Source organism: Eriocheir sinensis, chromosome 51 (assembly GCF_024679095.1).
Source record: "Eriocheir sinensis breed Jianghai 21 chromosome 51, ASM2467909v1, whole genome shotgun sequence".
Taxonomy (NCBI): Eukaryota; Metazoa; Arthropoda; class Malacostraca; order Decapoda; family Varunidae; genus Eriocheir; species Eriocheir sinensis.
In genome coordinates, this window is record NC_066559.1 from 10,120,058 (window position 1) to 10,133,307 (window position 13,250).

General features: G+C 44.2%; 2 protein-coding genes across 2 annotated transcripts in view; one reads left to right on the forward strand and one right to left on the reverse strand.

Moving 5' to 3' along the window:
* Positions 1-7,230: 7,230 nt before the first annotated feature.
* The window catches only part of LOC126982679 (BRISC and BRCA1-A complex member 2-like), a 187,082-nt gene continuing 181,062 nt past the window's right edge, over positions 7,231-13,250 (forward strand). The window contains exon 1 of the mRNA XM_050834949.1: positions 7,231-7,275. Within this exon, the coding sequence (XP_050690906.1) occupies positions 7,246-7,275 (30 nt within the window). The 5' untranslated portion in view covers positions 7,231-7,245. The remainder of the gene's footprint in view (positions 7,276-13,250) is intronic.
* LOC126982681 (la-related protein 6-like) lies at positions 9,152-11,645 on the reverse strand. The gene has a single exon (XM_050834955.1). The coding sequence runs from the start codon at positions 11,311-11,313 to the stop codon at positions 10,105-10,107; it is 1,209 nt and encodes a 402-aa protein (XP_050690912.1). The 5' UTR covers positions 11,314-11,645; the 3' UTR covers positions 9,152-10,104.

Below are 13,250 nucleotides of genomic sequence, written 5' to 3' on the forward strand. Positions count from 1 at the left end.
ACAGAGTGGAGAAATGTTCACACTGTGCCGACTCTGGGCCACGACAACCCAGCGACTTCTGCATTTGACAAGTCGGCTCCCACGCTTCAAGAATTTTTTGGCGTCTTAGTGTCGGCTATCATGATTGCCGACTGTCTGGGACATTCGGCCAACTAGTTGGCAGAATGTCTGCGACATGCTGCCAACTAGTCTCAAGACGAGTCTCAACGGTCAATTTTTGAAATGGCGCCACGAATCTGCCGACCGATTGGCCGACAGTCGCAGACGGTCTTGACGACAGTCTTCCAGATTGTCTGTCAACTGGTTGGCTGACTAGCTGGCCGACAGTTGCCAAGGAGTTGGCCGACGGTCTTCGCGACTGTCTTGACGACTTTCTTGGCGGCAGCCTTGCCGTTCCTTAATATACGAAATAGCTCTTTATTCGAGAATGAAATGTATCGTTCCGTTTTGAACCAATACGGAACGCCATTTGTTCCGTATTTTGTTATCTGAATGGTCAAGCAGATAAAATTCAGTATGTTAAAATTGTAGTGAGAGCATTTTTCGGTCAGTCACAAAACCAGTCCGTAAAATTTGTCAAGTGTAAAAATACGCGACGTAACGTCCCTCCCCCCTCCCTCTTGCCTCCACCAGCAGCGTGCCTCGGCGGTCACTCACTGCATGCTTGAGAAATTTAGGGTTGCCACCCGTTCCTCTAAATATGGATCCCTTCCGTATTGGAGGGCGAGATGTTGCATTCCACATTTTTCTGACCTCAGGGTGGCAACCCTAGTTGTGTCATTCATCACAAGAGAGAGGCAGCAGGAGTGCGTGCGTGCTGTGCGGCTCCCAAGTTTGTGCCAGCGAAACGTAACCATGCCCAGAAGTTGTTATTGTGCTTGAAAAATAAGAATATACATTTCTTGATGGCAGCAGTGTTAGCCATTATTTCTGAGCCGACAGTTGTCACGAACGTCCTTACAAAAAGAACGGTGAAGGATTAAACACTCACTTCCGGGCCGCAGACAGCAAGTGGTGCGCAAAGGCGACATAACAAGCCAAACCTTCAGATTTGCAGTTGACCTAATCCTGGCGAGGTCGCCACATGTCAAGGTTCCAAGTTGGGTGCTGTGATCGGAAGGTATGAACACAAAACAAGAGAAATGGTTAAATACCAATTTATTTTATAATAAGTAAACAACCCCAAACAGCCTCACAAAAACTGAAAGCCTCCAACGGGAAAGCTTCAGCACGCCGGACCCAGCGATGATTCTTTGCACGGCTTCATCTTCTTGCGTCCCGTCCTCGGAGTGGCAGTGACGAGGCAGCACAGCTTCGTCCTTGAAGTGGTGCAGACGTGGTTGACGAGGGAGGCGCAGGAGAAGGAGCGTCAGGGTCACGGCAGTAACGGGAGTCCGGGCGTGCAGAGTAGAGAGGTAAACGCATCCAGAAGAAGCCCACGGTTCTGAGGAAACCCAAGGAAGACCAGAGCTGGAGTCAGAGCAGAATCAAGTGTTAAGGACGAGGCTCAGCTCCTGTCTGGCGAGAAATGCGCTGGCCACCCACCAAATCGCCTCCTACAGCGGGTTGAGAGGCCTCGGTGTTTTGTTTATCCAAGGCGTCGAACGGCTTGAGGCGGACGAGCAGCGAATGTGTGCAGGTCGTTCGCCTCGCCTCGGTGGTTTGTTTGTCCGAGGCGTCGAACGGCTTGATGCGGACGAGCACCGAGTGTGTGCAGGTCGTTCGCCTCGTCCAGGTGGTAGTTGCCCTCACAGGAGGCGAATACGTGTGGGTGAACTGCCATGCTCAGTTTAGTGCAGGCAACTTGGTGCTTGCACACATATATTTTCTCCAGTGGTGCACTCACAAAATCTTTTGTTTGTGTCAACCTCGTACTTTACAGAGGATGTAGATTGGCTTTTTACTCTGTACTTGCCATTGCATAGAGAGGTTACTGTTTCAGGAGGCAGTGTAGCCTTCCCATCCTGACGAATTTCATCCTCCGTCTACCAAGAGCCACATCCACGAGCAACACCCCCACACTCACTGCGAACGTTGATTGGTTCTAATTTCGCCCGGGGCTGAACAACAATAATAATCAATCAATCAATAGGGGCATACGTCGGGGGGCGCGTCGCATCACCCACCCTCCGACGCCATGTCCGCGGGTCCCGAGCGGTGAGTCTCCATGCAAGTCCCCTTCCCATCCTGAGAACCTCCTGGCAGGACCTGTTGAATTGCTCAAGCCACGAACTCCGTGGGCGTCTCCTTGGCCTCCTCCACTCAGGATTGTCTCTTACAGAGACAACCCGATGAGCAGTATCAGCTTCTGGGTAACGTGCCACGTGTCCGTATAGCCGAAGTTGGCGTTGACGGAATATGCAGATAATAAATGTCGAATCAGTCTCATGGAGTAGTCGCCGGTTTGACACTCATTCCAGCGATATTTCATGATTCTGTGTAGACATTTATTACCAAAGTCACCAATCCGCCTCTCCCAGTCACCATTTAGTGTTCGAACAATAATTGGGTTCGGGAATATGCGTCCCGGGGATGGCGTTGAGGCGAGGCGGCTCAGCCAAGTAGAAGGCTGCGGCTCAGCTCGCCCCCTGGCGTGGCTCCCGTTGGTTGACGGCTGGATTGATCATGCTTGTGTCTGAGAACTACAAATGTATATCATCAAGTATTAATTATTAAATCTAATAATTGTAATGATACAAAAGAAGTGCTTGCCATAATAATAATAATAATAACAATAATAATAATAATAATAATAATAATAATAATAATAATGCTGATGAAAATAAATAAATCATAATAGTAATAATTGAAAGGAATAGTATTTATGTTTATATTATTATTATTATTATTATTATTATTATTATTATTATTGTTATTATTATTATATTTCCCTTATTTTCATTATTGTTATTGTGATATTACTACCATCATTTCAATAAACAGAGAAAGAGATTTTTTTGTGCTGTTTTCAATGTGACTATTTTTTTTCTTTTTTAGCTGATGTTACTTGTTTGAACTCTTTCCAGTGCAACCAAGTAAGGAAACTGCGGGCACTCTTAATTAAAGCATCGTGAATTGCAGAGTGAACAAACGCGGAAAATGTGGTCACGTCGTGAGTGCATGCCGAGTGTGTACCGTAAAGGCATCTGTCGTATCAGTGGTGGCCCTGGTGGGTGCGGCACCCCGCCTCTCGTCATGTCACCGGGCCCGCGCGATCCGTAACAGTTACTTGCACACTCGCCAGCTTTGGGTCACTGTGTTATCTCATCGTGTGAGCCAAATGACGGTGATTATGTCTTTTGGTTCAAAACATTTCGTGATACATAACGCGAGATCTGAGGATTTTTGAATTGCACATATATAGTGGTACTGTTATCATCAATACTGATAATAATAATTGTTAGTAATAGTGACGAGGGTTTACTCATCAAGAAGATTACTTACTAACTAGTGGGGCAGAACATAATGCACTGATGTAATCATGAAAAGAATATCATTGCAATTTCAAAAAAAGTTTCATTAAAATTTTAAACCTAAAAGTTAAACAAGCGTAAATATAATGAAGTGTAGGAAACAGAAAACATGAAACAACAGCAGATTTCCTAAGGAAGAACGTTTTTTCTTGAATGTTAAAATAATTATTAAATTCGTCATGTAATGGACTGCAGTTTTCATTGTCTGTTCCTTCCAAGGTACCTGCCATTTACGTTCGTGCATATTCCGACAATATGATGCTGTACTAGAAAACACCAATGTCTATCATATTATGCTCCCTCGCAGCTGTAGTCGTCCCGTGCCGTTTTGAAGGAAGTCTGTTTGTCCATCCTCATTTCACAGTTGATGAGCTTGGCGTAGACTGCGCTGTCTGAGATCGAACCCGGGCCCTCAGATTCGTAGCTGGTTGGGCTATACGTTCATTCTCAGTAGTTAAAACATTGCAGTACTTGTTTCCTCACTATTTAACCCGTCCGCTGCGATTGGCACAGATTTGACCTTCACTGGTAGCCTGGTAACATATAGTCCCAGGTCTTTCTCTTCCTCTGCAGTGGATAGTGGAGTGTTTCCCATGTGGTATTGGTATGCTGGATATCCCTTCACTGGTAGCCTGGTAACATATAGTCCCAGGTCTTTCTCTTCCTCTGCAGTGGATAGTGGAGTGTTTCCCATGTGGTACTGGTATGCTGGATATCCCCTCCCAAGATGAAGGACTTTACATTTTTCTTCATTGAATTATAGCAGCCACTTTTTGTTCCATTTATGTAGCTTGGTGAGGTCTTCTGGTAGGAAATTCGCAGGCAAGGGGTTAAAGCATTTCAGCATTCGTCCATTCCCAAAATATAAACCACAGTATCAGTATTGTCCAAACTTATTTCCATGATACACTCACGAATCTCTTATCAGTATCACTAATCATGTATTCCCTACTAAGATGATGATAATTGATCTGAATATATTTTCTGTCGGTACCAATATCGGTAAGCTAAACCGAAATCGTTCTGAGATGTTAAGGCTGAAGCAAAACGGCCATATTCTGAGCTCTGCCACGCAATCAAAAGTTACTTATTAAAAAAAAAGGATAACTGCAGCTTCTAAACTGTATTTACTTCTCGATGAATTTCTTTTACTTCATTTCCAATTTCTTTTTCTTAGTCTATTTTGCGTCATATTATTACTATCAAAGAAAAAAATGCTTAATGGGTGTAGTAATTGACCCGTAGGAATGGTTCATAGAAAGCTCGCAGAGAACGACGTCTGACTGATGTCGTTGGAAATGATGTCAAGGAAGGGCCTGGGGTGGGGTGGGGGTGGGGGGGGGGAGTTTGTAATACGGTCGAAAGTGTTTCTCCCACGGACTGAAAAGTATATACAACTCGTTCACATACATATATTCAGATAATTTAGCTGTACCCGTTTTCATCATTGTTCTCTGATCACTTTTGCTAATCTTCTTACTGTGTGGTAAACGATTCACTGAAAGATCTTGTAACGTGAAAGAGAAACGTTCCCATATAACTATATCATAAAAATATAAATTAGTCATCCCTCTTGGTACCTATCGCTTCCCGTTCTTTACTCGGCATCCTCAAGACTCACCACTGCGCCTCACAATTCTTGTCATTCACCTGTCAAGTCATGGTACACGCACAGTACTATAAATAAAATAATGTCCATTCAAAGCCTCCTCCTTCCTCACCCTACCTATGTAGTGTACAGGACTTGGCAACAGCACAACTTTATTCAGATAATTTTGTTCAAGTCCTAACGCATCCCCAGCTGACCCGGCTCTTTACATTCACACCTCCTCATAGTGACTATGCTATCTCCCCGCGTTATAACAGACATCGTCGTTTCCTGACAGAGCTTTTACTGGTGCCTCTCTTGGGTCGGCCCGACCCCTCCCCCCCCTAAGTGTGTCCCATCACAGTCACGTAATGAATAATAAATAAAAATGAAAACACAGCAGCAGCAGCTACTACTACTACTACTACTACTACTACTACTACTACTACTACTACTACTACTACTACTACTACTACTACTACTACTACTACTACTACTATTACTACTACTACTACTACTACTACTACAACAACAACAACAACAACAACAACAACAGCAACTACTACTACTACTACTACTACTACTACTTTTTTTTCTTTTTTTTCTACTACTACGGGTCTCCATCTATTAGAGTTGCGTTGTGAGCGGTATATTTTCTCATATCCTTTCACAAAGCAATTCATTGGCCCCACCCCGCCAATGACTACTACTACTACTACTACTACTACTACTACTACTACTACTACTACTACTACTACTACTACTACTACTACTACTACTACAACTACTACGATTACGATTATTACTACTACGACTACGACTACTATAATAATAATAATTATAATAATAATAATAATAATAATAATAATAATAATAATAATAATAACAATAACAGTAATAATGATTATTATTATTATTATTATTATTATTATTATGATGATAATAATAATAACAATGATAAAAATAATAATAATAATAATAATAATAATAATAATAATAATAATAATAACAATAACAATAACAATAACTATAATTATAATAATAATAATAATAATAATAATAATAATAATAATAATAATAATATGAGTCAAGTATAGCTGGCGCCACTATAAAAAATTGCCTGCGCCACGACGGGCATGGGCCGACCATCTGCCCCTGAAGAAAGCCTACCGGCGCTTTTTTCATGTAATATATATATATATATATATATATATATATATATATATATATATATATATATATATATATATATATATATATATATATATATATATATATATATATAATAATAATAATAGTAATAATAATAATGATAATAATAACAATGATAATGATTATAATGATCATAATTACAATAATGTAACAATAATGATGATAATTATTTTAATCATTAAAATGTGATTAATTAATATAAATATTAAAATTATAATAATAATAATAATAATATTATTATTATTATTATTATTATTATTATTATTATTATTATTATTATTATTATTATTATTATTATTATTATTATTATTATTATTATTATTATTATTATTATTATTATTATTATTATTATTAGTAGTAGTAGTAGTAGTAGTAGTAGTAGTAGTAGTAGTAGTAGTAGTATCATGATTATCATTATTATTTTTATTATTGTTATTATTGGTATTATTGTCATTACTGTTTTAATTATTATTATTATTATTATTATTATTATTATTATTATTATTATTATTATTATTGTAATCATCATCATCATCATCACATCATCATATTCACGTGGTCATCCGGTGGTTTGCATAAAAGGTGGATAAGTTTGGAACTGTGTCAATATTATCATCATCATCATCATCATCACGTGGCCATCTGTTGGTTTGCGTAAGACGTGGAAAGGAAACTCAGCGTCATGTGGGAAGGAACGCTTTTTTCAATGTAACTGTGTCCGTACTAATGCTGACGCTGAGCCCGGCGCCCCGCAGGTGTTGTGTCCCAGGCACTCGACCTGATAAGTCCCGGGTGAGACGCGGGATCGGGCCACGTCTTATTTTCTGTAGTGTCGGCGTGATTGGCACCTCCGCGAGCCGCTGGCCGGGGGTGGCGCGGGGCGGTCTCAGTTTGTTCTGTTTGGCGATATGAATTTTTTACTTGTCTGAATCATGGAGGTAGGATGAAGAGGAGACGGCGCGAGGTGGGAAAATGTCAAGTTATCACTCCGGAGTGGCGGCAGTGAGTGTTCTAAGCGCTAATGGGTTCACGGATAGAGAAAGGCAATATCCGTCAGGGTTACTTTATTCACAAAAAACATACACAGGTCATTGAGACAGACAAAACACATAAAAGAGGTGGTTGAGTGTATATGCGTGTGGATGAATGTAGTGAAGTGTAGAGGACATATAAATGTTGGTGTGTGAAGTTAACTGTTGCAAGACGAGGACAGACAGTGGAAGATAAACAAGTAACAAAAGATAAACAATTGAGACGCAACACGGACAACAGGGAGCGCGACGAGAGACAAGAACACTTAGGAGACACGGACGAAAACGTTAACAAATTGATTCTGTGCTGGGCACTCAATTTTCCTTGGTCACTGGTTCCAGCGGGGACTCGCCCGCTACAGCACTCCCCTCCCAGTGACTTCGAAGAAGGAACAATAACTTCATGGTGCGGGGATTTTGAGGCACAGACGGTGTTGCGTTGCGATGAGATAAAAGATTTATAAAATTCATTATGTCTAACAATGAGGTCTAGGTAGGAGGTAGTCAGGTCAAAGCTAAGCCTAGGTAAGGCTGGGAGCGGCAGACACCTTCTTGCCAACCCCAAGATGGCGGATCTGACTTTGTAGCGGGCGAATACATAGAAAAAAAGATTAGAAATGAGAGAAAAGAGAAGAATTACACCGAAGAAGACAATAAAGAAGAAGAGGAACACAGACAAAGGAATTCCAACCGATAGCTATGCACCTGGAGAGTACTGATCGAACCTTGCAACAATGAGGGACGTGGCGCGCCCTGACACCCTCACCTTTGACCGATTAATACCCTTATAAGGGGGGACAAGGTGCCTGATCCTTTTATCCACTCACTGATATGTGATTACTGATCCCATAAAATTCATATGAAAGTAGCATTGACAGTATAGTGCCTTCACTGGGCCGAAGAACTTTAGCAAAACTTTAATAGCGTTTTTCTCAAAACTAGTACAAAATTAACATATATTATTTCTTGGTTTTACTTTCTGCACGATTTTCATGAAGCTTTAGGAAAATTTACCAGGTGGTAGCAGTGCATTCCACCCCGCATCGTGCAGAACGCGGCGAACGCGGGACCCACGCGCTGACCACTCAGCCACTGCCTCCCCGGGCTCTAGGCTGTGGCAGTGTATCAACCTTGTCAAAGGTTCCAAAGCCTTACACAATAGGTTCCAAAGCCTTACACAATAGGTTCCAAAGCCTTACACAATAGGTTCCAAAGCCTTACACAATAGGTTCCAAAGCCTTACACAATAGGTTCCAAAGCCTTACACAATAGGTTTCAAAGCCTTACACAATAGGTTCTAAAAATTTACACAATATACAGCCTGAACAAAGACCGTGAGTAAATTCTTGCTTGATAGGAATGTTTATATCACTCCTTTTTGCGTCATGATGTAACTGTTGCTTATCTCAGGGCAGTGTAAGGCTGGGTGTGTTCTTGTGCTGGAATCCACGAGCACCGCCCCAGCAACCTCTTACCTCCGTGTCCCTTACCCTTGCTTGTATTAGTCAGAAGCAGTGTCTTGTAGCAGCTCAGTATGCGTAGAGTTACACAGTGATATATATATATATATATATATATATATATATATATATATATATATATCTATCTATATATATATATATATATATATATATATATATATATATATATATTTTTATCTCTCTCTCTCTCTCTCTCTCTCTCTCTCTCTCTCTCTCTCTCTCTCTCTCTCTCTCTCTCTCTCTCTCTCTCTCTCTCTCTCTCTCTCTCTCTCTCTCTCTCTCTCTCTCTCTCTCTCTCTCTCTCTCTCTCTCTCTCTCTCTCTCTCTCTCTCTCTCTCCTGTTTGGCAAAGCAAGACTGAATTAGGTAGCTTTTAATATTTTATTGAGATTAGAATCTGTCAGTAAATGGGGAAGGAGAGGGAGACACTGGAATGACAGCTGACAACTTGCCATCCACGGACGGAGGGGGGCGGGGGGGACTTGCTCAATGATGCTGGTTCACGTGTTCGTCAGATGAGCGCCCATCAAGCGGGCGTTGATCGGGCTTCATCCTGTCTGTGGGTGCTGGTGTGACCAGTTTATCAAGCATTCTTTGGGATCGTTACAATAGGGTTAGATAAAAATTTTGTGATGCTCAATATCACGATTGTTTATTGTAGTGAAATATTAAAATATGAGTGAACTAGATGATGAAGTGATTATGTTTTATGATGGTCTAGCGACTTTATCTGAATGAAAGATTTCTGTAGAATTTACTTTACTTAGATAAAACTTATTTATAATAAATAGCTTTAAAATATTTATAAGAAAGAAAATCACAGTTACCCTGGTTATAGCTTTTCTAACTCGGACTACTAGTACACGTATATAACAGGTAAGGAACTGTTGCATAGCAACACCTCCGAGGCTTATAGAATAGTGTGGTAAATGTGTAGAATTTATCTGAATTTTATCCTAAGAGATGCATTAACACAGGAACGTTTGCCTAATGATGCCATTTGAAAATAGATCAACGATTTGAATGAAGTCAATCGACTGTGCGTTCAACACTAGTAATCATGGAATTGTTTTTGCTAGAGACTCTGCTCCTCTTGTTGGTATTGATGACGACGTCAGCGACACACGCACACAGGCGAAGCTCAGCTTTCAAGACTCCGCTGTGTTGTCATCGGCTTCATACTTCTCTTGGGACAATCTCGCCTTATACCTATTGTTGCGTTGCGTCAACTGGATCACGGCCGAAGGTTATCACACTGAAATGTTGCGTTTCAAGGAAGCCATGAGAGCAGGATCCAATGCTGCCGTGGGCCGGCGGCCGTCACTGAGCGGGCAGCGCCGGCGCGCGCCAGTTGACGCTCCTGCTGGCCTCGGTCATGATGGGTGAGCGCCTCGGCGACGGGCTCCCCCTCTCCCCGGGGCTGATGATCTGAGTCCCGCGACAGTAGTACTTGCGGGACGTCATGGGTGACGGGATGGCCGCAGGGTGCTGGCACACGTAGGAGTGGCACGGCGCGCCCTGCTGCATCACCATCCTCTCCCGCTTGGTGTAGCCGCGCACCCGGGTTGGTCGGCCGACCACACTTGGGGACTGGTCTGGCGTGAGGCAGGGCGAGGAGTAGCCCGAGGAGGAGCATGACATGCACCGGTTTTTGTTTAAGTTGCTGGAGTAGTCGAGGGCCTTGCCGGTACGCCAGGGCATGATGAGTTCCATGGCCCAGCTGAGGCCTGAGTCCTCCATCCCGCTGTTGATTATGTCCATCAGCTTCTCCACCGCTGTGATCTCGTCGAACTCGATAAGCGCGCACCACTGGTCCCGCACCTTGACGAAGTTCTGCACCGTCTCGCGCAGTATTTCTGGCGGCGTTACGCCTGGCCGCATCAGCTGGATGGAGGCGATGGTGCCATAGCTGGCCATGTACTTGGACAGGGCCGTCAGGTTTCGTAGATCGCGAGGGAGCTCCCCCACGAGCGTCATGCGGGTTGGGATGTACTCGTCGATGCAGGCAGGCATGGGCGCCAGGCGACGCACCTTGTTGCCCTCCGCGTTGACTTGCAGCAGCGGCGACGCCTGCGCCGCCTCCTTCACCTCCTCCAGGCACTTGGTGGTCCGCTTGATCCTCTTGTAGGCCGCCATGAACTTCAAGGATATCCAGCCCTCTTTGCTGCGTCGGAAATGCTTGAGGAGGAAGATGTCCCTCGTGAGGTAGTTGTCGCTAAAGTAGATCTCCAGCATCTCCTTGATGGCCACCACCCGCTCCTCGCGGCTGAGAAGGCCATTGTTCGTCACCTCCTGGTCCTCCGTGCCCGAAGGAAGCGTCTCCTCCGAGCTGACGGACGTCTGGTGGGTCATCGACTTACCCTTGCCAGAGACGTTGGTGTTGTCGGGCTCCTGAAGACTGTCATCCTCGAGGCTTTCGGGAGTCAAGCTGCCGTCCAAAGCCAGGCGCATGAAGGACTCCCCGAGGGACTCCTCTACGCCGCTGTCGGGACTCCCGGTAACGTTGTCGTCGAAGTCCTGGGTCATCATACTTGTCGGTCCTGGCGGGGCACTGAGTCGGGTACTCGAAGCAGGCGTCGTGGGCGGGTCGTGCTGGCCGGCGGAGGAATAGAACGTGGACCACTGAAGGTCAGCACTTATATAGCGGCAGCGACGTGGCGTGAGCGTGCCGCGTCACTAACAGGATCTCTCGATCCAACTAATGGAGACCTTGTAAGGCTTCCTCACTTTAGCCACTCCCAGCACGCCGCGACCACCACGCCCGCCGCCCTCCCGTCCCCGCCATCACGGCTCGCAGCCCACTGACACGCTTCGCCTTATTAGGGCATGTCCGCCGCAGTCACCACCACCACCACCACAGCTCCTAGCCTCTTTTGGGCCAAGCTCTGTCAGGATACTATTCCTAGGGCCTTATCGCATGGTTGTGATGTGTCTGTCATGGTCTGTTGAATCACTGTAGGACGCAATACTCTTCACCACGTCGAGGTGTTTGCTCAATCGGTAGAGGATTTTGATTACCTGAATTGAAATTTGACAAGTTAAAGGTAATTCTTGCTTCACAGATTAACGGTATTTTGAGGTGTGCCGCCTTGACGGTAAAGGGGAATAGGATTAATTTTGTTTTTGTGCAAAGTAGAAGAAACAAAATGAGTAGAAATGGCCAGAGAAAGTTAATATATAGTGTTTTTTTACGTGCTGCCTATACCACCAGTATGCTCTCTTGAGGTGCCTGCATGGTGGACCCGCGGTGCTGGCGGATTATTATTTATAGTTGATGCCGTGGTATAATATGACACTTGCTTGGCCCATGCTGCCTCCCGGTGCTCCTCTTGACCAAAGGGTTGAAGTTAGGGATGTAAGAGTTGATTAAAGATTCGGACACCATGTGGGTTAACTTTCTCCACTTGGCGTTGGTGAAAATTTGTCAGCATCTTGCCGTGGGACTCGAACCTACGTTCTCGGGATCACCACGCTGGCTACTCGGCCACCGCCACTCCCGCAGTTAAAGCAAGCACAACCAAAGCAAGATAGATGATAGATGGATAGGTAGGCAGAGCGAGAGAGAGAGAGAGAGAGAGAGAGAGAGAGAGAGAGAGAGAGAGAGAGAGAGAGAGAGAGAATAAAAAAAAGAAGAGAAAGAAGGAAGGTGCGTTCAAGACCATTATTTAATTCCAAAGTTACAAACACACACACACTCTCTCTCTCACACACACACACACACACACACACACACACACACACACACACACACACACACACACACACACACACACACACACACACACACACACACACACACACACACAGTTATGGAACAGCAACACCACGACCTGCTGGCTTGCTGGCTGTGTGTATTACAGGCATTAGAAGCCGGCCAAGTGCCTGAAAACACCATTACCACGAACCAACCTTGGCGGCCAGGACAGCTTAGGTCAGAGCCAGCGCGGGGCCGAGGGTGATTGTGTGAGGTTTCCCGCACTGCTGTAAGACTCTCTTCCTTCCTCTCATAGGGGCTACAAGTCCCGTCGATCATTAGAGAAAGCAGCGAAGAGGGGGCTTGTGACTGCCAGGCTTATGGTAGCTTAACTCTGCTCATGATGACGGTACGGGTTGTTTTACGCTTGTGTGTGTTTGTGTGTGTGTGTGTGTGTGTGTGTGTTTCACGGTACGAGAGGCGGACCAAAGACTCAAAAAAGATAAAGGAAAACGGACAAATGCTGCACGTGATGAGGGAAAAGGTGTCAAGAATGGTTGTTAGATTTATTCCAGATGTGGCCTGATGCTTTCCTCTTCAGCGTTGTTGTTGTTTTTGTTGTTGTTGCTGCTGTTGTTGTTATTGTTGTTGTTGCGAGGATGGTTCAGTAATGTTCCGAAGAGTTAAGAGATCAAATTGTACGTTTTTAAAGGAGCTGCAAAATGGTATTAAGTCGGTATTATAAGACATTCTGGCTTTTCACATCAGGTAT

Bases quoted from the DNA above. Each gene is read 5' to 3' on its own strand.
- LOC126982681 (XM_050834955.1), bottom strand. From the start codon at position 11,313: ATGATGACCCAGGACTTCGACGACAACGTTACCGGGAGTCCCGACAGC.